This window comes from Acanthochromis polyacanthus, chromosome 1, assembly GCF_021347895.1.
Source record: "Acanthochromis polyacanthus isolate Apoly-LR-REF ecotype Palm Island chromosome 1, KAUST_Apoly_ChrSc, whole genome shotgun sequence".
Classification (NCBI taxonomy): Eukaryota; Metazoa; Chordata; class Actinopteri; family Pomacentridae; genus Acanthochromis; species Acanthochromis polyacanthus.
This window is the reverse complement of record NC_067113.1, coordinates 27,227,594-27,253,127: the sequence shown is the minus strand read 5'-3', so window position 1 is coordinate 27,253,127 and position 25,534 is coordinate 27,227,594. Positions and strand designations below refer to the sequence as shown.

General features: G+C 39.0%; 1 protein-coding gene and 1 long non-coding RNA gene across 2 annotated transcripts in view; both read right to left on the bottom strand.

Moving 5' to 3' along the window:
- The window catches only part of slc25a21 (solute carrier family 25 member 21), a 127,455-nt gene extending 102,832 nt beyond the window's left edge, over positions 1 to 24,623 (bottom strand). The window contains exons 1-2 of the mRNA XM_022196996.2: positions 23,810 to 24,623; positions 23,609 to 23,696 (exon numbers count right to left, since the gene is read on the bottom strand). Coding sequence (XP_022052688.1) covers positions 23,609 to 23,678 — 70 coding nt within the window. The 5' untranslated portion in view covers positions 23,679 to 23,696; positions 23,810 to 24,623. The remainder of the gene's footprint in view (positions 1 to 23,608; positions 23,697 to 23,809) is intronic.
- On the bottom strand, positions 5,234 to 9,827 carry LOC110953142 (uncharacterized). The gene is made up of 2 exons (XR_002595839.2): positions 6,981 to 9,827; positions 5,234 to 6,903 (listed from the first exon to the last, which is right to left on the bottom strand). It is a non-coding gene; the product is annotated as an uncharacterized LOC110953142 (long non-coding RNA).
- Positions 24,624 to 25,534: the final 911 nt, after the last annotated feature.

Sequence of the window (25,534 nt, the reverse complement as noted above, 5' to 3'; positions counted from 1 at the left end):
TCATTGCGGTGAAAAAATGAGGCCACAGTGAGCAAAAATGTGACAGGAGCAACAAAAACACAGAAAACACTTAAGGTTCAGAATTAACTCTGCCAGGACTTCAAGCCAAGAAGATAATAGGTAAATTATAAAACTACAAAAATGGTCTGCAAATAAAAACGATGCAGTTTAAGCCGACTTAAATTGAAATGAACAATATATGTTGCGCATCTTGAAGAAAACGCAAAGACAAAACTTATAGTAAAACTCTTTTTATGTGCTTCTGACATTATTTGACTGTTATATTTTGAATATCTTCAAACTGAAAGTTGTAACACAAACTATTTGGAGACTGAGCAAAGCTTCAACCACTGACCAGGCAGTGACATTCTCCCTAATGGCCATCTTTTGCAGTTGACCGTGACTGTCAGGATGAAGGGGAGGAGTTTAGGAGCTGCTAATCTTCTCTGGTCAGTGCTCATTGGGTAAACATTAATTTCATGGCCAGTTGGACTCAGGTTGTGTCTGTCCTAATTGGACTGGAGGAAAAAAAAAAAGGTGACATCTTTTAACCCTCCAGTGGCCTGCTCTGCTACCGTCACATCCCTCTCCTCAGACTGCCCCGTCCAGGTCCAACCGTTTGCTTCCGGCCCCTCGACGCCCACCTCCATGATGAATGGGCCCAAGCTCCATTCAATTACGGCCAAAGTGCGAAGATGCAGGAACAATGGAAACTGGCCTCGGCGGCGCAGTGCAGACCCTCGGCATTCTTCGCAACAATTTAGTCTAATTAGCATCAACTCCTGCCCCATCCATCATACTCCTCAAGAAACATAAACAAACTGTCAGCTCTAGCGTAACAAACAGATCGCCCAGCTACTTAGCACAAATTATTCTTACATGAAACGCAGCTTCTCAGGCGACCCCTCCCCCCGCCTTTTCTCCAGGCCATCTGGGGGAATGGAGAGCTATTAAAATTGAAGACATATGTTTCAGTCAAGTTCAACTCTCCAGAGTGCCACAGTGGACACGGTGACAGTTTCCCTGTGATGGGCTGGACTGGAGGACTGACCGAGTGGGGTGTGGTGAGCAGAATCAATGAGAGGGTGTGTATATATGCATGTATGTCACATTTGAGTGTGTTTTTATCCAATTTGTATAAGCAGGATACCCGTGTGTGTGCATGCAGGCTACATACTGTATGCATTACAAAAACTTTACTCTTTACTATTTTTTCCACTAAAATAAAACTATATATTTCTTAGAAGTTATTCTTTGAGAAGCAAATGCATGACTTTATATGTTCTATAAGACATACAGGCAAGAATTCTGACGAAAACTGAGGCATCTGCTCTTAAAGCTGCTTTAATTTCAGAAGGGATTACATTACGTCACATAAGGGAGTCGTCTCCGCCTCACAATAATAGGTGGCAGTCAGTCGGAGCAGCTGTGATTTAGTCTTTTGATAATTACTCTGTATTTCACAATTTTTCCTCAAGTTGAATTGCCGTGTACACGTAAGTTGCACAAACTTCATCCTATCAAGACATGAAATCTAGACTTTGGAGGTGGCTTTCGTGTCCAATTTTCTGCAGGTGAAAGGACTTAATGGTTGCATCAGTAATGCAAAACGCTATCATGTGAGACTAGAGGATTATGTTCCTGGAGGCGTTGAAATGGAATAATTCAGGGCAATGTGAGACTGATAGCTGGTTCAGTTCCTTTGGCGCATACAGCCATGATTCCACCAATAGCTGTAACTTTTAATGGTCACAAATCAGTCAGAGATTTGACCAGAAACTGAGCACTTTAAGTGATCTTATGTTTGCAGACAAGCCAGATACGACTGACACCTGCTGATCATCACAGATTAGTTTATGTTATGAGCCAATATCATCACTCCTATGTGAAACAACCACTACTAGTTGTGCTATATTCTAATATGTAATAGCAAACCTTAAAAGACTGAGATGTAACACAACAAAACACCAAAACATCTGCTTTATTCTCTACCGGTTGTCCTCACACCGCAAATTAATTTCCCACTAATTACCAATATTTCTCCTAATCCTCGTCTTTCCTGGTCTCTCTGACATCCTACAGGCTCATAATTATAAGGCTATGGTCATATTTTTTTATATAAATACACACTCTGAACTTCCTAAGTGTCTTGTCTTGTTAAATTTGAGCTAACTGGGCTTCCTTCCCTTTTGTGGCATCACAAATAAGTTTAAGACGGGCCTAAAGCTCTTAGAAAAACTACTCTACATGTCATTGCGGTGCACATATAGTCATATTTCTTAAAAAAAAATCTAGGTGCAGCTTCATTTTTCCACACTTGAATTCAGTGGGGTGGCCCAACCTGCAAGTTGCATGTTTGAGCCGTGTGATAGATGACATTTCAACTTGAGAATACCAATAAACATCATCTGCTAACATCATTAAGATGCTGATGTACCAGAATGACAATAAATCATTCAGGATTATTCATGTTGCTGCAACAGTCAAACGAAACGCATCATAAATGTAGACTTTGCCGTCTAAAAATCCATTTACTGTCACATTTTCAGCTTTCCAGCTTCCACATTAGTGAGTGCTGCTGGAAAAAACGTCAGCTGTGGCAAAGAACAACACCAGCAGCCCTTTAAATGCCAAACACAACACATGCAGAGGATTTTCCTGAGCAATCAGAATGAAGAACCTAAGAATGGGAATTGTCTGGCACTCTTTGCCGACACAGACTCCGCAAATGAGAAGTTTACACAATCAATACTTAACCAAAACCAGTGTTTTTTTGATCACATTTAAGCCTTAGCATCTGATTGTGTTTTAAGTACCTGTCTGAGCCATCCCGGAAATGCGGTAACCAAATTTAAAACATTCCTCCTGTGCACAAGTCCCATTCGAGACATGCTGTGGTTGCATTAAAACACAATTTAGCACATTCTTCTCACGCTTATCTTGGTGCTTATAATCAGTTATGAGGCCTCTATGATGAACAAGTGTAAATAAATTAGCTCTAATGAATTCAAAAATAAAAATGTCTTGTAAGAATGAAAACAGGGGCATTAAAAAAGCCGCAGTGCTGCTGATTGGTGCAAATTGGACTTGTTTTAGAGTGACCATGTGCTGCACTGGAGCTCCACCAGAAAATAAAATTTAAAAACAACCCTCCCACTCTACATGGACCCAGGCTTAATTTGTCAATTTTCCATTTCCTTTTAGATGTTCTGCAGAGTGTGAAATGCTTCGCTAATTATCTAGGAAGCTTGGCAGGCGAGGCTTGTTGTTTTTAGAGAGCCGAAGGAGGAACTGTGCAAACTCACAATGACAAATAAACGAGACCCTAACCTCTCCCCGAATGCTCTCTGTTAACAGCTAAAAACAAGAACGGAGCTAAACGGAACGTCAGCAAAGGCGCTCATTTTTCTCGAATGTACTTGTTCCACATTAAACACACCGCAGTGTTGGGAGGGGGGGGTCTGAAAGCATATAGGAGCTGAGAGACGCTTTGGCAGCAGAGGACGCCTGGCCAAGGTGAGAGAGGAGGGCTATTCTAATCAAGCTAATTCCCTGCAAACCTCAAAATGATGTCATCCACTGTTTGCTCATTAGAGATTCTTGTCCGAACGCCAACACTAATTCTCATTCAGTCGTGGATACCTGCTCCTTTCTCCCCCTGCAGCTCTGATGAAGATGTACGCCGCATAAAAACTACAACAGGGAGGGGATGGGCTGCACTCGAATGACTAATGAATGGATTACATTTGTCGTTTAGTCGGCTCTCTGTGCCTCAGCTTGATTCCCTTACATGCAAAAACGCCCATTTCCCCCCCTCCGCTTTCCCACAAAGCTCAATTTTTCATGTAGGATTTTTACGCAGAGCTTTCCGCCCCGTTTCTTCCCTGATGGGTATCACTCACAAGCCGTTAAGCTTCTGAACTGCTCTCTGGCCCCTACTGTCAGTACTGGGACTCAGCTCGCCGAGTGATCCTCAGATCCAATGCAGCGCTGGATCGCAGGCGAGCGGGACAGTGCCAGTGCCGTCTTGTGCTTTAATCCATCCGCTGCCACTCCCAAATCTCTGAGCTCTTGTTTTTCATCTCGGCTCAGTTCGCCTTTCTTTATTGTGCTTATTTTCTTCGATGACCACATCAAGTTTGTCTGCGCTCTTTGTTCCACTGTAGGCCACACACGGCACTGACGGACAAACAAGTCACATCTTGTGCTTTTACACCCTTTAAGTCCAGTTTTACATGTATTTTGGGTCAGTGTCCCGTAGAGTAAAGTTGGTGGATTAAAATGTATTGTTTTGATTGACAAATGAACTGGAACCTCAAAAGTTTACATTTTCTACCACTGGATGCACAGAAAACCAGCATATTTTGACGTTATAGGCGATGAAATCAGTGAATTTTGGGCGTCAATCATTTGTAGCCTTCGTTCTTAATTGTCAGAATTGTTATAGGTTCATTTTGTATCAGTCTTCTCACTAAATCATCAACTAATTGATCCACACTATGACTTTAGACACTATTCTGAACTTCTGCTGTATTCGGCATCATGATCAAAACAGAGATTCCCATTAGTGGTTACTATCTGTTTGTCTATTATCCTTTAGGTGACCCTAGAAGCACAGAGGCTCACAGCTGAAACTCGGTGTGATTATCAATATGAATAAAACAGTTCTCATTTTGTGCTGCATTCAAAACCAACTGGACGACCAGTTTTTCTTTAGGTTATGTGGTGTCCCATTTTGGAACAATCTTACCTTTGTACTAGTAATAAGTAACTTAAAATATTCTTTAAAAAAAAAAGAAGATCAAACTATAGAGCAGTATTTTTGACTAATCTGCACATTATTTTATCAATTAACTGACTGACTGTTTTGTTTATCAGAACATCAGTCCATAACAAACAGGTATTCAGTTTGATATTGTGTATAAGACAAAGAAAAAAGAAACAGATTTTAGCTCTGGAGAAGCAAGAAGAACACATAGTTGTTTCAGGGCTGACACCAGCATTGATTATTTGCAATCAAGGAGACTAACTAGCTAATAAAAAGGAAATGACAGGCGAATATATTTGCAAGACTAATGAAAATCTTTCTTGAAATTTAGAATATACGCATTCCAATGCAATATTTCATTGAAATTTGGGTTTTACACGTGCACAGACTTAGTATTACATGTAACTAAACTCTAAATCAAGAGCACAGAGTGAGTACAAGTACAGAGAAAAAGTCACACTGGGGCATTTTTATAGTAATTTACTCAGAATAATGACACCTATAATCAGAAAAATATTGAATATTGGACTCAGAAATCGACCAAGCTAACATTTATTCGACCTTTAGATAAAAGGTTTGTCATGTTACTTTAAAAAATAATAATCCATGTATTTGTATTTTAAGCATTTAAACATATAATGTCACCATGAAAGCAGGACTAGGATATCAAAACCAAACCTGAAGTAAGTGTTGGACTAAATGTGTCAATCTTATCCAATTTTTATAATTTTATGTGACTTCATGTTCTTCTTGTAAAGCCAAATAATCAAAATTATTGTTTTTTTTAATAGATTTGTTTTCTTCTTGTTGAGTAAGAGACAGGGATGTCAATAACACGGTAGAAAAAATGCATTGAATGGAAACTCTGATTGCAAAAGCCAAAATGAATGAATGAATGATGAGTTGCAGTTCAGATTAAAGATTCAACCCACAGGATTTGCTTCTCACATTCCCTCAGTTCCTCAGCAGGCTTATTTGTTTTCTCTGCATACTGCCAGCATATTGCATAGTGCAATAAGCAGACAACATTATGTGGGCTGAGCGTGTTTATAGATCCGCACAAACATTTTCAAGCCTCCCTCAAGAAGCTGCAGAGAAAACCAGCGACCTGCTCCCTCCCTGATCCCCACGACGTGCTGGAGCTGACTAAAGGATTTCATGCAGGCAGGCACGCCTGGCCGCGTACAGTAAATCACTCCCTCTGCTGACGGTGCTGGGAGAGCTGCTGCGTTTCAGGTGCACTTCATCTGGCAGGAGTTTCAGAGGCCTGCCTCCAGAGAAAGAAAACAAACCCTGATCTGCTTCCCCGCGAACGGCTCCCAGCGAGCCCAGCCAGCGGCCTCCAGGAGGCTGTCCAGCCACTCCGGCCCCTCGGACCAGGATGTTTGGGTTAGAAAATGACTTTGCTACTCCCTCAGCCCCTTTCTCTAATTGCCCCAAGGGTAATTACCTTGTCTCCCTTCCACTTAAAGAAAAAGCCAAGAGCCATGGTGTTATTGTATCGAGTAAAGTTTGCAAAAAAATTAGTATGGGCAATATTTTTACAATCATTATTACAGTTAGAACAATAAATGTATTAAATGTGAAGGTTTGGGTGATGTAAATATCAATGGACTATTCAAATAAAGCAAACTGACAACTGGTGGACTAATAACAGATCTACTTACATTCTGCTGTTTATACAGCAGCGCACAGAACGAGCGAGGGACTACAATGAAATAACCCTGCAGAAAATATTTTACTAACACAACATTTCCTCAAGTAATCACAATAAAAACAAAAGCTGCAAAACCACAGATGCCTGCGTATGATCAGTCAAGAAGTCTCCCTCAACGGGTGGAAGAAAAAAAAGCCTCAATTTAAAGTCAGTTCTGAATATGATGGGGGTTATAATCGCGGTGTCATTCTGCCTTCCTCAGACTCAGGGGCTGATAGATTGGTGCAGAGTGCAGCTTCTCCCTTGGGTACGATATATCAGGCCTGCAACGCTCCAAGTACCATTATGAAACACACCCGAGAGTACCGCAATTCAGGAAAAGACCAGAACACCAATGGAGCTCTCAGAAGATTTCTTCTTGTGCGGTACAGGCGAAGACTGGAGGGGGGAGACTTGGTGACTAATTCCACGTGCAAACCTGGAAAAAACACAAATTCAGGTGGGAAAAAAAAAAGACAGTTTATAATGCAGGGGGGGGGGGAGGAAAAAAATCACCTGCTTTCCCAGACTGGAGGAGGACTTGTGCTCTGTCTCTACAGTTATTGTTGGATTCTCCTTTTGAAGACATCAGTGCCTCGCTATAGAAACAGCTGTCCGCCTGTGTGTTCCTCCAAGAGCTTCTGGGGGGATTCTTATCGAGAAAGCATCTGTCAGAGCCTCTGATTACAGAGCTGCCCAGCTGATAGCTTAACCTTGTCTCCGTCCACAGCTTTCACAGTCCTGGATCGGCTTCAAACGCATCCTGGTGTGGACTCCTCTTGTTTTAAAACTCGCACAGGCCATAGAAAATACGCTCTGTGTCGCATCTGAGTCACGATTTTGGATCCTCAGCGTGGGGTGAAGCTATTTCAAGAGTCAAGGGTGTGCTGAATGGAAGCCTGGAGGCCTCTCAGAGCGAATGTCTGCTTTGTGAGCTACTTGTGCTGGTGATATTAACATTTCCAATTATACCTGCAGCAAAGTGGACACAGATGTGAGGGGATAATGTCATATTTTAAGGGTTGCATGTCTTGGTTAAGTGGAATTATTTGCACATACACGTGAAGGTATCAGCAAAGTTATCCATCTTCATATTACCTTAAAAAAAAAATCCACCAGGGAGACGCTTTGACTCACAGAAGGTGGATTAAAAAGCACCAGGATGGCTCTCTTCTGCCCTCTAGTCACTCTATCTGAGTCATTATATTCCTGAAATATCTGGATCAGATTCTCCTCTGAAGGCAAAACATTTTAATCCTCGTTAAATAGCTGTGCAGCAAATTAATGCCAAAATTTGAAAAGCCCAGATTTCTTTTCTTCTTCTCTCCTCACAGATGTTTTACTGTCTCTCTCTCTCTCTCTCTCTCTCTCTTTTAAATTTATGTCAGAAATCAAAACCAGATCAATTTAAAGCCCAACTCTTCAACCTCAGGGCCTCACCAGCAGATGAACATTAACACACTTAACACAGTGCTCCTTTAAAACCTCCACTGCATCGCTTTTGCTTCAAACAAATTGAAGAGAACTGGTGCATACCTCTCACTGCTCTTCATAAACTCTTTCCAGACTGTGGCATTTGTGCCTGCTTTGATTCCCACTCTTTGATTTTGAAAAATGATAATGAAATGGTAAACAAATTCCTAACGTGACCTTTCATTCAGTTTTGTTTCTCATTATCAAATTTTTCCTCCGTCCTCTGCCAGCCATGCCTTTTTCCTCATAAGTATGTCATCCTCCAACCGCTCAGGATCAGAAATAATACAAAGTGTCCATAAATTTGAGCTTCTCTAATTAAAGCCTTGCCCCAGGGCTCGCATGGCCACCAGGCACGGGACTGGATGGATCCTCTGAAAAGACACAAATTGGCCCGTGAGCACAACAAATTACATTATGATTACTCCGCTGGCCCAAATGCTGTTCATCTTGATAGAGTTAACCCAAAGTGGGCAAGTCTGTCTCCACAAGTGCGGAGCTAAAAAAGAGAAGAAAGAATTACAGTTTTTGGCTGGGGCTTACTGTAAGAAAAAAACAAAAACCTGTGTTGTAAATTTCCAGCTCATCCAGAGAATCACAGGGCAGACAATGCACACACACACACACAGTTAGCCATGTAATTCAGGGGTTTTTAGTTTGTCCGGTTTTTGTTTTTTTGTTTTTTTGACAGTACTTATTATGTTTATTTATATTTCAGTGCTTACAGCAGGAGCACGGCGGGTTTGTAATTACTGTATCTGAACTCTTGTATCAGATTCAGTTGAAATAACACGACGTTTGCTGTGGCCTTGATTCTTTTTTTCTTTTGGTTTTTTGGTTTTTTCCCACCCTGAAAATTTCCTGTAACAAAACAAAAGCTATTAAACAAGAGATCCAAAAGCCAGTGAGGCTGAAAAATCAGCATTAGGAATCCATCCAGTGGTTCCCTCTAGGTCTGACCTGCTACCAACTGTGGCTAGGAGTTCCAGGGCAGGAGGTTAAATGCCCAATTCAAGACTTTTCAACACACGTCAATGTTCATGAGGAACAAGGTGGTAGAGGATAAACAGAGGGCATGCTGTGGCTTGAAGCTGAAATTTGGAAAAAAGAAAAGAAAAGTTCAGTTTTATTGCTATTATTCCTACAGCATCCTATCAGGGATGGAGGGGTGACAGGCAGCAGCTCTCCAAAGGAAGACCTTGTTCCTACTGTGACTTAATTACGACTTTGAAGGCACAAAAATATACAAAAAAACATAATCGACACGCACACACACTCGCTTAAATATATCTATTTCCTCTGATGCATGTGCACGCATGTCCACACGAGCAAATTATAGCCAATTTCCCGGCACTAGTTTCCCACTCGGATGCACACACGCGCACAAACAAACGAATAAACGCACACTTTTGAGCATTTCGTGGCAGCACGGACACACATGCGGTCATTTACTTTGCACGAATACACAATTCAGACGCACGCACGCACGCGCACTGTTCTCCATTCTCACAACTGCAAACTTGAATTTTCTAACAGGGTCACTCTCTTTGTGCCCCTTCACTACTTAGCCTAAGTGCTCAATTAAGCATAGCTTGTTGAGCTGATTTCCCTCCCAGCTTTATTATTGTTGCCATGTGCTGCGCTATGTATGCCTTCACTTTTCACTTTTCGACTGATTTTTTTTTTCTTTTGCAGTGATCTCAGCGCTCCTTTCTTACATCTGCCGGGCCTGCTGCTGTTTTGTGCTCTCCCCTCATAATGACTTGTCCTACTGGAATGCCGAACGCCGAATTGTCATGTGGCGAAAGGTGCGGAGGATCGTTTGTGCGCTATGAAATCACGCGATGATGCGATGAAACCCTCATGCGCACCCCAACACAACGCGAGAGTCGCTGAGCTTCCCGCGGCGCAGTGTCCTGGCTTTAATAATTGGTACGTCATAGGATTCAATGATCCAAAGAACAGCCTCCCATGTTGAGCAATCATAATTATCCTCCTGAATCCACTCATAACAGTATAATTATTATTATTATTCCAAGAACTCACATTCAAGATAAATGTCCCATGTATCCTGCATGATAGTGAGATTAATAAGAGACTACGATGAAAATTAGTGCAGGTTTCTGAGGTCTGACTCACTGAGACAGATGTAAATTAACAGTGTTCTGCTTAGAAGATGCTCCAAGCAGTATTATTATCACCATTCAGACTCAACATCACTGGTTATAGTCTTCATGTTAACGTGGATACATCCCAAATCACTGCTCCTCATCAATTTCAAATGAAATATGAATCACCTGAAGCAGATTGGTAACTTTCCATTTACAAAATTGGCACTTAATTAGTGTGATCGGGCCAATAAATAATCACTGGAAAGCTGAACTGCTGGAATTATATAATAATGCAACTCAATTTGTGCAGTTTGAGACCATCAGTCCACCAAAATATCCCATATTGGAACTATGATTGAGAGTTTTTTTCCACAGTCATGTTTTTAAAGTGCAGCATTAAAGTAGGTGTTGGTTTGCTTAGTGGGAAATAATATTTTCCTATTACTAGACCCAATTATTATCAATTAAAATCAAAGATTTATTGAACATTTGTGAGCCTATTAGCCTTTTTTAAGGGGCTTCTGGCTGCAATAGTGTGACATTATGTCATGAATGATGCAGTAGTGTGTCACTCAGTGGCGTCGTTGGTCCTGGACACCCAAAGCTAAAGCACTGAGCATTCCATTAATATCCCTGGATCTACATTTTCTCTGTTTCTTTTTCATACAAAAGCAGAAATGAAATAATCATCTGACATTTTGGTTACACAGAAAGCCCTAGAAAATAAAACGATACAGCTGATCAAAAACACTTTTGGTTTTTGTATAAATCTGCTCTTTTAAAACTCAAGTTTTGTTAATTTTTCTGTCAAGCTGAGTGTTTGAATACAAAGATTTATTCCATTTCACAGCCTCGCAGTGGGATATTTGCAGCAGTGACACGATTATGTGTCTGGATGCTTCCCCAAAACCTCATGACCTCTGGAGTCAATAAATTCACTCCCAAAATATGGCAGCAGGTAGCCGAGCAGCAATGAAAACACATTTTACGGTTTCATTCTAAGTTGGCTGTGGTTAGATAATCTATCACTGGGCTATGGACAAAATTTTCAGGTCTTTTTTTTTATCTGCTACATGTGCAGCAGATTTGCTCTGATTGTTATGTATTTGGGCTGTTGTATTATGGATGAACATTTTCTCCTCACCAGCTCCTGCATCTCTTCTCCTGGACTGTTTAAAGGATTAGTCAGGCAAATTACTGCCTTTACATGTGATTACAGCCATGTAAATCTGACTGATATTAATGTAAAACAAGGGCTACAAGCACAGGATGAAAGTGGAATGACGTTACTTTGCCCGGAGCACTGTGGCTCATGCTTTATGTTTGGCAAAACCTGAAAATGTTGCAATATTCAGGCTAAAATATAAAGATTTCTGGGCTGGTGTCACATTTCTGACTGACAACAGCTGATTCAGGAGCCACTGCAGTGCGCGCGGCCTGTCTTGGCTCTGCAGCTGAAGTTTAGGCCGTGCGCGCGTCCGTTGACACGAGCCCGAGCAAGTAGTCCAATCCTGTAATTGCGCGTTGCGTTTTGGCTGGACTCGTTTCGCACACCAGGCCGTTTCTGCGGTAACAGCAGGAGGACGAGTCTCCCTCTCCAAAACGCTTCGACCCCCCGAAGGAAAACAAAAAATCTGCGTCAGCGAACCGTTTTCACAAATCATGTCATTAAGATAACGTCGGGAGCGCGGCTGGAGCTCATACATCACATCACATTACATGTTTTTTCTGAAACGGGACACACGTTTCCACTTCTTTCCTGATTCCCAACGCGTCAACGCACCCAAGTCACGGTCCTCTCATTATTAAGCACGGCCTTTGTGTCAGCTGACAGATTCACGTCCCAAAAAAGATCAACCCAGGGGTAAAATCTGCTCCGTTATGCTTTTTTCAGAACATTTCAAAAGCCCAAAAGTGACCGTCTGTTCAGTTTAATTTGTTTTTTAAGTGTTTTACATTTTACGCACAGAAGATCTCGGCTTCTGCGTCTCTCTGCTGAATATCCAGTTCTCTGTCTTTGGCTTGACACAGACAGATCTCAATCTGAGGCAGGTAATTTCACTGAGAATTGATGGCTCCTGTCAAAATAACGATGACTCACATGCAGCCTAAAGCCTTTGAGAGGCTTCACTGGAAAGACACAACTAAAAATGAAACGTAAGATTTTGCTGCTGGCATTAGGTTAGATAAACAGAATTTCTGACTTAATAGAGAAATCAAGGAAGCTTTTTCCGGGAACAGACACTCTATAAAGTAATTAAGTGGACCAATGTAGCCACTTAATTAAATGCATGGTGGCAACGTTTTTTATATACTTTGTGTTGATTTAGAATATTTTTTAGGTTGCAAACACTATTTTGATGGGCTGTGTGGAAGGTTGGTAAATAACATTGTGTGTATTTGAACTTACATTTCTGCATCGATTAATTAAAACGGATTTGAAGCTGAAGTAAATGAAAAAAGTGGTTTGATCATTTTATTTTTGGACACCTTGAGGTCAGGATTTGAAGTGTTTAAACCCTTAGAAATGTGTGTTTGTGCTAAAAATTTAGAAGAGCTGGCTGATTCCCTTAACTCAACATAGTTAGTCGACTGAACATAATTTCATTAGAAGTTCTCTGAACTCAAAAAGACTCATGTAAACCGTTTCCTTAATTTGTTTTAGTTGAGCTTAAATATTTGTTTTGAACTGTAATGCAGTCTTGGGGTCTCCTAGATTCTTTAGCATTTTTTTAAACGACAAAATGTGTTTGTTTTTGGAAAAAAAAATAGAACTCCATAATACCAAATACATGCATACTGCTGTCGAACTGCAGTCATTAGTGGCTGACTGTAAATATATTAGTCAGACAGCCAAAAATGGCACAAGGCAGCCTGCAGCGTCTCCTAAAGCAGAAGCATGAACTGAGGTTACAGACTTGAAAAATGTCCACGTTCTCCCCTGAGGTTAATGTGTGTTTAGTGCACATGTCAACATTTGGCTCTGGAGATATTACAGCTCAAGGATATATGCGCAAGAAAGTGATTTTAATAGTGTTATTGTGTGTTAAAGTAAACCACATGTTTCAATTAAATGTTTCAGATTATAATTAATAATTCAGACTTGATCATTTATATGTCACAGATTCAAAATATATAATTGTGCAAAAATAACTCACTCATTAATCCATCATTAACATTTTAATTATCTATTTTTGGATCTGCAGTGCATTAATTAGACCACCATTAAGTCTGATTCCTGCTCGCATTCAGCTAATTTCTTATGACATCGCGATCACTCACATTTACCGAGGAGGGTAATTAGTCGACGGAGATAATTCATCTTTGGTGTTTGCTTTAGGATTGTGTTGTAATTTCTCCATATTAAATGAGGGGTTACTTTCATTACGCGCCGCGCACCCTGCAGCGAGGCAATCTATTCCTGAGGAAACACGAGGAGAAGCTCGCTCAAATGAACGTCTGACATCCTCTTCGATCTGAAAACTGATGAAGCTATCAGTGAGGAAACGCTTTCACGGGAGGAGATGCAGAATTCTCTGGCCCTTGATGGGAGACAGACGAGAACAAAAGACACATGTGTCCGGTTAAGTCCTTCAGCACTATCATGGCTCATTTTAACCAAACCAGCCACGATTCCATTGCGCGGACATGCGTCTGTCAAAGTACGGAACAAGAAAGAAAAAAGAGTTATTTAATACGAGCCAAAGCACATATTAAATATGAGGGACGTGATCTTTCTCATGCACCAGACTGAGACACTCCAAAAAAATGAAAAAGATGGGAGCTGATTTGGAGGCCAAGACACAGCCCATCCAGAATCAACATTACTTCAAACATGAGGTCATCTAAACATCTGTCTACAACATGTCCGCCGGGAGTTCAATCAAAGCCCAGCTCAAACATGTACAATTGTTTCTGGAAATAAATATTAGGCCTAATTCGGCTGTGATTGGTGCAGCCGCTCGGGAATCGCGGAGAGAAAACACTCACTGTCAATGGATAAACCTCCCCCTCCTTCGCCAATTAAGCACGCGCACAGCCAAAGCGGTGCGCACGGGCCTTTTGTTTGACTTTATTTATTTGATTCCCCCCTCGCTCTCCGCGTTTCTTCCTCTCCTTCACTCAGCCTAAGTGGCTTTATTTGTACTGATTTCAGGTTCACTGTTTGAAACCAATTAGAGGCGCGGAGCCGCGGTGCGCTCAGACCGAAGGCTCTGACAGTCCGGAGGCCGAGCTGCACTAATCACACGCGGGCGTCTGTCTCATGTCGTCACAGTCCATTTGCTGGAGACGGATCGATTTACTCATGGAGTTTTAAAAAAGCATCTACCGAGGAAATAACAAAGGACTTAGAGAAAACATTACAGCAGAGCGCATGTAACTGGAGAGATTTTCTATTTTGAAATTTGGTCCAATCTGTGTTTAATCAGGATGGCTGTATTATTTTTAATATTTGTGCTTCTACTTTCATTTTTTTTATTGGCTTTATAAATTAAAAACACACTAATTAGAAGCGTTTTTTGCTCCAAATTCAAAGCAAATACCTACAAGCTGCCTATATGATATACATTTCTCATGCATCACAATCTTCAGCAATGACTGAAGAGTTGCAGCATCCTTTAACCATGAAAACACACAAAGAGCAGGCAGATACCGCCCCCTGGTGGACAAAAAATTAACATGACAAACAGCTTCACTACTGTACAAATCTGCACTGACCTGAAATTGGCTGGACAAGGAAGTTTCTCTACTTTCTGAGCAGCTGTGTGAAAATTAGTTTCGTTAGCTATTGTACTAAAATAACAATAATAATAATGGCTATTTTATGCTTTAGGAATAAGTTAAAAGAATAAATAATTAATAATGAAGTAACAAAAATGCACACATTTTTTAGTGAAAAGTTAATTTCTAAAACTAAATTGTTCAACTGTCATTTGTGAAAAATAATTGATTACAATTTTGCACATTTTTCCAGTTTTGTTTCATCACAGATCATAACTGGTAAAATCATGGATTTAAAAAAAAATACGTTAACCATAAAAATACAAGCCAGAACTGTAAATAATGTCCACACAAAAGATATCATTTTTCCAAATAGTATTTCATTGTTTTGCAGTGTCTGACTGTAAAATGATACTATTCTTATTGTTTATTGACTGTATTGCATTTTATTATGTTTTGCTATTTTACAGTTATTTGCCATTATTTGAAAGAAAGAAATATTTATATTTAGGATAGAAAATAAGAAATATTTTTAAACTTAGTTTACAGATTTTTTCCTGTTTTGGTGAATTACTGGGGATATGTAAAATCACAAACAAAAGGTATGAAAGTAGACAAGAAAAGAGACAAAATTCTGCACAAAGTCCAAAACAGAAATCTGTATTTTTACAAATAGTTCTTCTGTAATGTGCTCCCATAAAATGACACTTTTTAATGTATTTAAATCAGCTACAAATATCATTCTTTGACAGATATTTGGCATTATCATTTTACTGTTTTAACAGTTTGTGACCTTTACAGAAAAAAAAACTGTGTTTTTAATGTAATTTAATGCAATTTTTCTGGCCTATTGCTGACAAAGTTTTACTCTTTTGATGGAATTTCTGTTTGTTTGTTTTTCACAGTGCATTGACATTAGACTGTCCATTTAGTAATTATTGGGGGATGGTAAATGAAAGAAAATAGGGGAAAAAGATATTCTAGGTTTCTAAATCACAACATTATCAGACAAATCATACAGTGTTATCTAAATGATCATGTGGTTCTACCAACACTAAAGATATCCATCCATTCTCTATATACCGCTTTATCCTCACTAGGGTCACGGGGGGTGCTGGAGCCTATCCCAGCTGACTCGGGTGAAGGCAGGGGACACCCTGGACAGGTCGCCAGTCTGTCGCAGGGCTACATATACAGACAAACAATCACACTCACATTCACACCTACGGGCAATTTAGAGTAACCAATTAACCTCAGCATATTTTTGGACTGTGGGAGGAAGATGAGTACCCGGAGAAAACCCACACATGCACAGGGAGAACATGCAAACTCCATGCAGAAAGATCCCAGGCCCAGGCTGGGATTTGAACCGGGGATCTTCTTGCTGCAAGGCGAAAGTGCTAACCACTACTCCACTGTGCAGCCCACACTAAACATATTCAGTTTGAAATCATATAAGATAGTGTTTCCCAAAACAAGATAAGATACAAGCTCAGGTCCCTAAACATCTCCTTTTGTCTCATTTAAAAAACCTTTTCTAGGGCCCAAAAAGGAGAAAAGTTTGGGAAAAAAATCTGAAGTTTCTTAAAAGAACATTATTCTTTTCAGAAATTCAAAAAAAAATGGAAACTTGAACTAGACGATGTTAAAAGAATAATACAATTGATTTTTTTTTTTTAAACTGCAAGTTATACATACAGAATAATGCACAAAAAGAACAAAATTAACACCCCGTATTCCAACAGGCACACTAATTGTCAGCTCAGAAAACAGCGAACAAGACGTCTTTACAAAGCAGCAGAGCTCAGACAGAGCAGCGACCTCTGAAAAAGGTCAAAAATGGCTGCTCACGCTGCAGAAAGTCAAACTATCAGGTTTCCTTACAGAGCAGAAAATGTAGCTTTCTGCACCTAAATCACATTTAACTTAAACCCCGTGACCAGGCCGTACATAAATTATCACCAGTCTCTCTCCATCCTTGTTCACAGTGAATCAAGATGAAAAAATAAAAGCTCTGTTGGGTAGAAACACTGAGGTCATTCTGCTCAGGTATAAACCTCCCATCATCCCCGGCGAGGACAGATGAGCCTCTGAGCCTGGAGATGGAGGTTCAGGACAGCCGGTTGTCAGACCCAGGGGGCTCGTGAGGCTTCAACAGGGACGGACAGGCAGATATAATATATATGACACCTGATTTCTCATAAACACATCAAATGAGGTGACTCCTGCCCTGAATGCTCAACAATGAGTGAACTCTGGGTGCAAAAATCGGATTTTTAGCCGACTGTCTGCTTTGTTTCTGTCTGTGCAGCTTCAAACAGCCAAAGCATTCAGCTTACTGTTCTCAAAAATCTCAAAAACAGCTTGTAAGTGAGCAAAGTATTAAAGAAAATGAGGTAAAAGTTGGACGTCTGGAAGAATAAAACCCAGAATAAGCTGCACGTATCATCAAGAGAAACTACTGACAGTGTACACGTGTTTTTAGCTCTAAAAATATTAAAACATTAACTTTAATGCAATAAAAGAGTCTATCAGTTATTTCCAATGACTGGTTAATCTGTCAGTTATTTTTTCAATTAATCAATTAGCTTTTTAATTTACACAAGGTCAGAAAATGGCACAAAAAAATGTAGATCATTGTTTCCAAAAGCCCAACATCTTTTTAAAAGTCTTGTTTTGACCACAACCTAAAGATACCGTCACAGAGGAGGAAAGAGAACAGAAAATAGCCAAATTTAAGAAGATGGATCATGTGCATTTTGTTGTTTCTTTCTCAGAATTTTACTAAGACCAATTTATTGCTTACCCAAATAGTTGTGCTTAATGCGACAGTTGATAACTAACTGATAAATGGACTAATGAGAGAAGACTGAGTTTAATCTGGCTGTAATGTCAATTATACTGTAGCTAGATAATGACAAATTTAGCATAGGAATGAACTGTTCATACAGGTAACATAAGGCCTCTATCCACCTGTATCTGTAACCACAGCAACATCTGGCGAGCATCTTTAACACCTTAAAAACAGACTGCAACTCTTAGAAACAGTCATTTTTCCACATAGAGGCATGCAAGCAAACTAAAATGAGTAAAGATCCAAGAGAATCGATGCAGGGAAATACAAGAAATAGGGATGAATGACTGGAGAAAAGTATCAAAGTGTAATTTTTGTGACAGATATGACGAATTTCTTCAAGTAAAGCTTCACTTCAGCATCCTCTGATTTAAACACACGTGATGGAGCACTGTCACATGATACACCATCAAAAGTGTGACTGTCACACAAGGACACAAAACTTTGAACTTTGTTAGACGTGCAAAATTTCCAAAATCTAGAAGGCTTGGCTAATAAATAATGAGAGTAGGCTCACATCGGTCAAACCACAATGCACTGATCAATGAGAAAGAACAAATAAACCCTGAAAGTTACACTCTGCTCAGATGAAACAAAACCAAATGTCAGCGTCTGTAGTACTAATTAATCGCCATTCTCTCTCTATACTGAATAACAGGATTTGAAATTTGCAAATTGCATTGGTTTTCAATTGCAATTTTGGTTTGAAACAGAAATATTTTTGCTTTCCTCTCTCTCTGAACTGACAGTCTTTGGGTAAAGCAAAGTTCACGATACTGACCACAAACCAAAACAGGAAGGAGATTTTTTAGCATTTCTCTAGTCACTGAAATTTATTCTAGTCATTCTGTATGATGGTGTATAGTAAGACTTTTAAATTCATTGTATTTGTGAAGGAATCTCTGCTGTCATTGTTCTGAACAGTGAGCTCTGACTCTACTGAAGGCCTCATACAAGATAAACTCCGCACACTGGACACTTAGAGATAAAAGAAAACTTAGAGATTAAAAAAACAATTGTTCCTGATATTCTGCAGTCAGGGTCACGGAGACACGTGAAGCCTCTGAGCTGCAGTGTTACGTCTAAAGGATGACCTTGGTTGGGCTCTGTGAGCAGTAAAATAAACCCTGTTGATGGGAGGACACAAGGGGAACGTGTACTTGTATCATCTCTGATTCTCAAACAGTTAACATTGTTGCTTTTAATATTTTCTTGGCGAGCCAGTTTCATCGACCTACTCAAAAGACTTTCTATCACAGTGTAGTCAAATTTAAACATGTAAAATCTATATTTCAAAGCCAACACACACTAAATTTTGAAGAAAAGTGTATTTTTGGCAACTTTAATGGGGACACTTTGTTGATATAATTTCTAAATATGAAAGAAATCTGTCCCAAAGCTGGAAGGTTTAGCTCGAGGCTTTATGTGGGCTGGAGGATAAATAACACCCTTCAGTGTGGATCAACTTGCACATGAACAACAGCCGACATTAAAACATGAGGAAAGAGTTTTGTGGTTCTTATTGTACACAGATGTTGGCTCGTTCGTCTGAGAAAAACTGACAGCATGTCGACAAAGTCTGCACTTGTTCTTGATAATCCCTCAACAAAGCATGAAAAGAAAATCAGATTTGCTCTAGATTTTCTTTACATTCAACGAGCAACTGCAAAAACTGACACTTTAGTCCACAAAACAGTAGCAAAGCGAGCAGGCAAATGAAGAGCACAACACGGCAAATGCAGATAAACTAACATCTCAATGAGTGATTGAACAATAGGAGATAAAACAAACACGGCAGCAAGAAGCTTTAATGAACCAGGAAACATACAAAGATAACTTCCACTAGAGTGACTGAGTATCCTCATTGGAGATTACACAACAGTTCTCCAATAAAAGGCTTTTACTGAGCAGCCACGTTTCTCCTCAGCAATTTCCCGCATCCTTTCCATTCCACAAAAGCCCAAAAACAACCACAAGCTCGAGCTGCAGGACAGCGAGCTGCACATCCACAGCTACGGAGGACTCTGGCTAAAATTTCACAGATGTTGTTTTTAAAGAGAGAATGATTACTCAATGCAACGAGTACCCATAAAACAAACTCAATCCAATAACATTCCAGCTGCTGCAGAATCTCTGACAACAACAGAAAGCTTTCAACTAGCTCATGCGATTGTCCAAAGAGTTGATTACAATGTTGGCTACTAAGTCCATAACCGTTAATAGGCCTAATAAAAGATAAACTAGAGCTTTATAGATGCACCCACTACCAAAATACACCAGTGTAACCACTAATTTTTGCTTAAAAAATGTTAACTTATTAACTCTAAACTGTGACTTTGTTCTCGGAGATGATGTGTGTGACAAAAGTTCTTTTTACTTTTGGCAGTGGATGCACATTTTCTAACAAACTTTAACTGAAGGTTGTTTGTATTATATGGAACAAAGTGTTCAAAGTGTAGCAGAGGACAAAACAATCCAGTGTTTTACTCATTCAGCAGGGCTGCATCTTACTGTTATTACAGATAAGATAAGATAAGATAAGATAAGATAAGATAAGATAAGATAAGATAAGATAAGACTTTGTTTATCCCAATGGAAACTCTTTTGTCAAACACTGCTAAGAAAACAAAATGATACAATTCTACAATTGTACAATTTCATTTAGCAGATGCTTTTATCCAAACCACATCTGACAGCAGATACAACACAAGCAAGGATCTAGTCAGGAGAAAACAACCTGGATAAATGCCATAAAACAAGTTCAAATGCGAACGTACACCAAGTGAAACGCAACAAGATATAAGTACAAGCGACTTTGTTTTGTCCAGTCAGTTTAGGGTCTAAGACGAGTAAAGAAACCAGAAAATATTCACATTTCAGAAGCTGGAATCAAAGATTCTGTCTTTTTTTTCTTGAAAAATTAGGCCAAGTAACTAATGAATTATTAAAAAGTGATTAATTAATTAATCTGTCAATTTTTTTCTCAATTAATTGATAATTGTTGATCAAGTGTTTCCCAAAGCCCAATTTCAAATGTTTTAATTTGTCCACAGTGAAAAAATACACAGTTTAGAGTCACAGAAGAGTAAAGAGACTAGAAAATATTCTTATGTAAAAGCTGGAATCAAAGAGATTTAAATTTTCATTAAAAAAAGGACTCAAAGTAATCAATCAGTTATCAAATTATCATCCACGACTCTCTCAAATAATTAAATAGTTATTTGTTTATAAAAACACAGAAATAGAAGAGTAAAGAAACTAGAAAATATTCACATTACATGCTGGATTCTAAGAATTTTAACTTTTATCCCCTAAAGAATTACTTAAAGTAATATTTTGATAATCAAAATAGCCATTCATTTTAAGATGTCAACAAACTGATTGGTCATAGGAGCTCTTTTTTTATATACAATAAGTTGTTATTGCATGTTGTAACTTAGTTAAGTGTTAATTTGACTGTATGATCAAACTGTTAGATGCAGCTTCTAGTGCTGTTGGAATAGATCTTAAACTGACTGAATGTGCCCAGAATGTTGTCTTTTTTAGACCAGTGAGGGTAAATAACAACACACCACAAACTACATCATCTAAAATCATCATAACACTGAATTCCCGTAATCCCTCTGCCTCTTAGGACAGTTTAACTGATAACACCTCCAGCCGCTGTCTGTCTGTCTGTACCTAGCTGCTCCCATTCAGCAAACACGTGGTGGAAACATGTCTGTCCAGTTGTGCAATGTTACCTGCCTGTACACAGTGTGAAGCAAACAGTGGTGTATTTAGCAAAGTAGAGCAAACAGTCAAGAGGACTGACTGCTGCTCACTTCCTGCTCAGGCACGGTGCATTAGAAGTCACTGTGGATGCCCTGGTTTGACTCCAGTGCAACCACCGTTTTGCATTACAAATGTGTCTAAGTGTTTTTCCCCAGACGCTGTTGTGCATCAGGTACACAATTCTTGGTAATTGTTTAGTTGTTTTTTGTAGTCTACTTGTATGTTGGTGCAGATTTTTATCAAATTCTAAAAACAATATGAACTGAAAGAGAAATGAGACTCTATGAAGCTAATAATTGTCCGTCCAATTAAAACATTTCAACATAATTATAAGGAGAATTCTCTTTGCCAACAATGAAACATAACTTTAAGTGCAACACCCCCGCACAAAGCAGGTCTTCTCTCTGCACAAACAACAGATTTACTGCGACTTTCATAGATAAAGTACTCACTGTTCCAAGTATTTCAAATATCCACACGCATCTATTCTGCGAGACAGGTACGTAGTCGAGCATTTTCAGTAGTGCAAATATAGAACAACTTACTCGTGAATGTTTCCTCCCCTGTCGGCCCAACAAGAAGTTTTCAACAGGACTAGCCGGCTTTATGTTAAACTAGACTGTCTTTCCAAAGGACTACCTCAGTAGCTGACTTTATGTTAAACTAAGCTATGCTATATTAGCTTGCTGTAGCACCAGCTAATGCGTCAGCTTTATGCTATGTGTGTTGGCTTGCTGTGACATTAGCTAGCTAGCTGAATTTATGGTAAACTAAGGTTATGCCATATTAGCTTCCTGTAGCACTAGCTAAGATAAGATAAGATAATCCTTTATTACTCCCCATGTCTGGGGAAATTTCCCATGTTACAGCAGCATACATCATACAGTAGAGCAACAATAAGCGACAATAAACAACAATATAATAATAATCATAATAACAATCACAATATGTTCAGGAATGTAGGATGGAGGAAGAAGGATAACAAGCTGACTTTATGTTTAACTAAGGTTATTATATATTAGCTTGCTATAGCACTAGCTTGCTAGCTTGAGTTCTTTGCCACTGTTGGCAGAGCATCCGTGTTGATTTGACATTATTTTATGTCATGAATTCAAACATTAGTGATAATGAAGTAAAGTTAAAAATTTTGTCCCACAAGCTCATTGTCATGATAATAACAATGCTAATAATCAAATTAGTGGAGGGAAAAAAATAAATAATTGTTATGTTATCTAACATTGATGCTGCAGTTGAAGTCAGAGCAAATTTTAAATTTGAGAATATCATTAATCCTACACATTTGTTACGAGTTGCATAGTTCAGAGTGATTTGTGGGGTTAGATGCTCCTTTTTCAAGTTTTCACATTTAGTCTTCAAGTCCCAAAGCTGTGGTCTGGTATGATTTAATTACCGTCTAAATTTGTTCACTCAAGCGTATTTCTTATGTACATACTATATTGAATATATTCTATGTTCATTAATTTGTTTGTTGATTTATATCAAAAGGAAAATAGACATGTCCACTTCATTTCCCTATACTGATTATTGGGTTCCTTGATTAAGTCCAATAACATAAATAAATAAAATTGTAGATATGCATACGTTTATTCACCATACCACTTGTGTGCATGTCCTTATTATATCTGTGTTTTAAGCCATATTGTAATTCTATATTCTTGTCTTACCGATTGTCGTGTATCTAGCTGTTGTATCCCCTAGAAAGTCTGGTTGTAACATGTAAATTTCCCCAGTGAGGATAAACAAACTTTATCTTATAATAATAATAATAATAATAATAATAATTTAAAATCCAAATAAAAATAATAATAAAGCAGGTAAAACAGGAACCTTTCCGTGTCTCAGGATGACGTCTTAAGCTGACCTTGCCCTCTTCTGCGCATGTGCGTCAGTAACTTCCTGACCCGGCTGTTGTTGCGGAAGTGCCTTCTGTCTGCAGGGTTTGAACTATCTTGTTAAAGCCTGTAAGACCTTTGGCTCCACAGATCCTCCTCCTGTGAACGACTAATTATTTCTCGGCCGGCACGCATGTGCGACTCCGACCAGAAACATTTTGTACTGTTTTGTGGGAAACAGAGCTCGGAGGGCGGAACAGCTTTTGTGGGCAACATGAAGCTAAAGTTAGTTAGCAAGAGTTGCGCAATCAGAATCCACGTTTTAAAGCAGAAGAAGTGGAATAAAGTGGGACTTACCGGCGGAGCCACCGGCTATGATCTGATGAGACGCCTCCCGGAGCATGCTGCGAGGTTTCGGGGTTATCATTTTCACCGTTTAGTTGTTCTGCCAAAACGAAAAGGAGCAAACTGACGCTAGATATGTACGTGTAAGCAGCTGTTAACTAGTTTAAAGCAGAGTAACAGGGTGTGTTTAGTGTTAAATCCCTCAGATCAGACCTGTCTGGTTCCTGCTCCGTGTCTCGGCTCCAGCTGGAGGAAAGCGCAGCGCTGATATCTCTCCGAGTGCTCTCAGGCTAAGCTAAGCTAATGTGGATTCAATTAGCAGCGCCAAAAAGCCTCACTCACCCTCCCTCCTATCCCCTCATAGTCATCAAGTCTGAGAATATTTTTAAAAAAAAATTAAGCCTGTCCTCCCTCCTGCCTCCGATCAATGTCCTGCAGTCACATAAAAAGCACAAAGGTCAGTTTATTGTCATAAGTGTTCATTTATAGTTAGGTTTTTGACAGAGATGATACTCATGATTACATTCACTCTGAACAGCTTTTTAGTGTTTTATTTATTAGTATAAATTTAGGGAGAGCAGCTGTATTGATTTAAACCAGAAAGGTAAAGATTGATCAAATAAATTAGAATTTTCTTTTTTAAAGCAAAAACTTAAATCTTTGGAGAGACAAACTCAAAGTGAAATCTGAAATCCAAAATAGTTTAGTTTGTTCATACACAAGCAAATGATTAATGGAATTAGGGATTATTTTAGTTGTCAATTAGACCATCTGCCTTTTTTCCCCCAGATAAATACTTATTTTAAAGTGAAACTTCGCTTAACATTAATTATACAGTCTTGGCCCCAAACCAGTTTTTAACAAACAACTGACTTAACAAGTGTAACTACTGGAAGAAACTACTTTAAATAAAATGCAACTAGTATGAACATGCATTCTATCTAATATTGATACACGGATATTTGATAATAATCACAAGCATGCTATTATTCATGCACTGATATTTACCCTTGAACCTTTTGAAGATGACCTACAGGTTGGCAGGTTTGCATAACACACACATATATAGTGTATGAGGCCGTTGTCCCTCCTGTAACTGTGACTTATGCAATATAGATTTTAATGTAAAATAAACCCTGGACCCCGTCACAGATCAGTACAAGTCAAACAATCACATAATGAGAACAAAGATCATTTTATTTTCATAAATTTCCATTTATAGTTGATGGTGACAACTATGGTTGAGATGATTATTATAATAGGTTTAATACATGTGCACATTTTTGTGATAGCTTTTTATACTATGTTTAATGTTTAGTAATATGTTTACATAAGTTTACATGTCTAACATCTTATTTTAAAGAAAACATACATCACCAAAAACATATCTTTTGAGAAACAAACTCAAAAACTCGTGAAATCTGAAATGTAATCGTCTGTCAAGCATCTTTTAATTAATCAGAAAATAATTAAAAGCTGCTAGTAACAGTACACAGTATATTTAATAATGATGCTAAATGGTTGCGTTTTTGTGTCTCAAATTGATCATATTGAACAATGGCAAGCGTGTTGAAAAACGTCATTTTCAGATACCTGCCCTTGAACAAACAGTCTACAAACTGGTCGCAGGTTTGCACAATAAACATGCACTACACAAGGCCCCACGTATGAACAGTGTAAGGTCACTGTCCCCACTTTTAACTGCAGCTCATGTAACACAAATGTCATGTTTTACAGACTTTGAGTAACATACAGTATCTGTAGACTGATGACACTTTGATTTAACAGGTCATCGTTTCAGATTTCCACTGCTTTAGCGTTAAGATATTGTATGAAATCACAGAGGTACAGTTAATTAATCAAACCTTATTAAATAGAACCTCTCAAACAAATCAAATACAATTCAAAGTGATTTACAAGCACAATGGAAAGATGCTA